Consider the following 4009-nt stretch of genomic DNA (forward strand, 5'->3'; position numbering starts at 1 on the left):
TTAGAATGAGGTTAACTGGGGTTTAAACAAGCAGCAAAAAGAAACTGTTATGGTACGTCTGGGACAGGAGTTAACTGACTGGTGTAAACTCATAAACTTTGAAAAAAACATGTGACAGATGGGATTTAATAAATGTTGTTTTGTACAGTATATACTCTTAACTTTTTAAATAAAAAAATAGGAAAATACAAAGTTTTCCATGTCTTTCAATATGACTGAATGTTGCTTCGTCATTATGTTGACTCATTTATATCATTTATTCTAGGATGGTCTGGGATGTCCCACAGACATGTATAAACTACAGTACATTGATAGGATAAGACATGAGGTGTAAAGGGAAAAACTATCCAATAAGTACAGGTATGAGTCAGTTCTGTCTGAGAGAATCTAATTTAACTAAAGTACCATACTATTTTTCACATTAATAAAGATTTTACTGTGGTCCTAATGTTTTAACTGTGCTATGTGCACTCAAAAAAATAATCTGTATATCAATGACACTTTAAATTCTGATATAGTGTTTACTATACCATGGTGTTCCTGTGTCACTTAGTGTTGCAAAGCAGTTGGAGATCTGTTAATTCATCCGGCCTTAGGCCCCAAAGGGACAGTCCCAGCTTTACTGTAACATTTTTTGTTTTGTTTGTTTCAAATGTGTGTACCTGAAATTGTTACACTTAGCTCCAATTAACATCTTCACGCCTGGGAATCACTAGAATAGATAGATAATACTTTATTAATCCCGTAGGGAAATTGATGTGTTACAGCAGTCCAGCCCAAGACAAGCAAAACAGACATCAGAATAGTTATAAAACAAAAGACAACAAAATAAATAAAAATAAATAAATACATAGGTGTGTGCAAAATGTGCTGATCATAGTCACTGTAAAGACAATAAAATATGTGCAAAATGTGCATAGGTTTATACAGACTGATTGTCCAAAAAGTACAATGGAGTAAACATGCTGTCCATAGAGGAGCAAATGAAGGACTAACAGTCCTTATAGACTTATAGAATCCTTATAGAATAGAGCAAACTAATAAATTCCCCAAGCAAGAAGATACAGTATTAAAATACACCGAGCATATCTGTGTGTTTCGCTCCTATGCGCATTAAATAAAAACTTATTTTAACTTCTGAGGCAGACTCCTGGCTGTCTTTTAATGGGAAGCGGGGAACAATTTCTCCAACAGTAAATCACAGAAGAAGGTGGTATTGGCGGCACTATTCATGACAGGACTTTTCGGGTATGTAAGACATTTGCAATAAGGAGTGATGCTGAAAACAAACTATAGATCTATATAGATACTACATTAGTATAAGAATGTACAGTGTATAATTATCATTACATATTTTTTAATGTGATGTTTGAAAATCTATCCATAACTCTTTAAGATATATTGTATGTGCTATATACAGTAGTCGTTTAAACAAAGCTTGACATGGAACACAACAGGTATTCATATACAGTATTTACTTTTTTATCCAATGTACTTCATGTTGTAAAGTGTTTAGGAGGATAATAAAATGAGCTCTAATTCTCTGTTCAATAGAGCTCCACAACATTACTTTGGAAAATCCCACAGAACTAAATAGTAATGTACTTTACTAATATATTTTATATCCCCCTGTTAAAGGCTCTTATTCTTTTAGGCAGGGAGACCTAATGACCAGAACAGAGAATGCCTAAATCATAAAATATGTTTATTTTCTTTAAGGTGTATTAAAATCAGTAAGTTAAATTTAGTTTATTTAAGCTAATACATATCAAACGATGTCTGCATATTTTGTCTATACCCTTTTAAGTAAAATATATTGAAATGATCTATGGTTTTGCAAACCAGAAAGCAACATTATAACTGCTGTGATTGACACACAGGGATACAGAGGAATGAAGACAGAGCTCCACGACCATGACTTCATCACCTATTAAATCTGAGGAGTTCACTCTCAGACCCATCATCATTCATCATTCTTTGTTCTCTTAGATGATGACAATTTTATTATTCATAACAAATGCAACTTAGCGCTTCTACTAATAGAGTTTTTATTTATCAGAAGTTTTCAAGAAACTCTAAGTTTTGATGGCAATTTCGTATCCGAACATTCTTGTTTCAAATGCTTATGATCAGTGTATTAAATTCTAATACATCCCAGACATTGTGAGAAATGGCTTAAGGCTACAACTGCTGTACTGCATGGAGACAATGAGGACCAACACACATGCTCCTCCAATATACCTCACTGATACAGCCATGTGGTATTTTACACATACAGTAGTATCTGTTATTTTCTTGCAGGCTTAATGGTGCCTGGAGAGGAGAGGCACATCTCACTGATGTCTCTTCCAACCTATAAGCACCTGGGGAGCTGCAAGAGTTATTGTTTCTGTCAGAGCTGACAATTCCATGACCAGCTGGTGCTCACAGAACGCCGGCGAGAGAGGCCAATTGTTTCTTGCAGCCTGAGGAGCTCAGTCAGCTGTGGCCAGCGACATCACCCTGAACCCATCATGTCTGAGCACTAGGGCTCATCAAGTATTCTGAAAGAACACTTTCACTGATTGAACCTGAGAGTTTTGTGTGATCAGCTCTGAGGCCTAGCATAAGAAACTGCCAGTAGCGCAGAGGAGCTACAATTAGTATGTGCTGCCTATTGCATAATTTACTCTTAACAGGTAAATACTAGTCTATCCTGCCTGAATAGAGAACTGTGCTAAAGACGTAACCCTACAGTAGATGAAAACTGTGGCTTGAGGGCAAATATTACAAATGTAATTATCATTCTCCTTTCCCCTGATTGCTTCAGACCGTAAACAAATCTAATGTATTTGATAAAATAAAATACTCAAGGCATACATATCAATCTAGGCAATACGTAAAACTTTAACAACTAAAAACTTTCTGTGTAAAATTACGTTACTTTATTAAGTGACTAGGTATTTGAGCTGTATATTTAAATATAACTAATAAGTCATGTACTTGATTTTCTTGGCACATTAAAAAAGGGATACTTACAATGCAGAATTCAACCCTAGTGACAATGTTTATTTTTACTACTTATGAAGGCATAGGAAATTTTAGGTATTTGTATTTCACTGCCACACTGTTGGGTTATCTTCTGATATTTTTTTTAAATATTGTTCTTATATCAGTAATTACAAGAGAAAGAAAACTCCATGAACCCATGTATATATTCATTTGTAACTTGTCCCTGAATGGGCTGTATGGCAGCACAGCATTTTATCCTAATATCTTGGCTAACCTCTTGTCAGAAACACCCTCCATATCTAGAGCTGGCTGTTTGACGCAGGTATTTTTCATGCACACATATGCATCCTTCGAATATTCGGTTTTGGCCCTGATGGCGTATGACCGATATTTGTCCATATGCCATCCACTTATGTACAACAGCATTATGACCCCGTCTAAGATAATTCAGCTTTTAGTGTTTGTATATATGTACCCCATTCTTATTATGCTTATACATCTAATTCTAACTATTCGGTTGCCTCTCTGTGGGTTTATAATAGAAAAAGTCTATTGTGATAACTGGTCAGTTGTCAGGTTATCATGTTCAGATGTGTCTATTAATAGTGCCTTCGGTTTGATTGTCATAAGTCTTCTTATATGTGTACCGTTTCTTGTTGTTTTGTACTCTTATGTCAGAATCCTGGCAGTGTGTTTGAAATCTACAAAGGAAGCTCGTGCTAAAGCTCTACAGACCTGCACCCCTCATTTACTGAGCTTCACAAACTACAGCATTGCTGCATTTTTTGAAGTTATTCAGCATCGTGTTGATTTAACAAATGTGCCTCATATTTTACGAATTTTAGCATCTATAGATTGTGTTTTGCTTCCTCCTGTTTTAAATCCTATCATCTATGGAGTGAAATTGCAAGAGATAAGAAGGAGGACCATAAAAATGTTCTTTGGAAGAAAAGGAAATTGTGTTGAGCCACCAGTGGGAATCAAACAGAAGGTCATGTGTATTTCACATATGAAGTGA

General features: G+C 35.4%; 1 protein-coding gene across 1 annotated transcript; it reads left to right on the forward strand.

Annotated features, from left to right (window-relative positions):
• Positions 1–3019: 3019 nt before the first annotated feature.
• On the forward strand, positions 3020–4009 carry LOC148830145 (olfactory receptor 52E8-like). Its single transcript, XM_088920073.1, has one exon. The coding sequence runs from the start codon at positions 3020–3022 to the stop codon at positions 4007–4009; it is 990 nt and encodes a 329-aa protein (XP_088776199.1).

The sequence above is a fragment of the Atractosteus spatula genome, chromosome 7, assembly GCF_055471065.1.
Source record: "Atractosteus spatula isolate fAtrSpa1 chromosome 7, fAtrSpa1.hap1, whole genome shotgun sequence".
Taxonomy (NCBI): Eukaryota; Metazoa; Chordata; class Actinopteri; order Semionotiformes; family Lepisosteidae; genus Atractosteus; species Atractosteus spatula.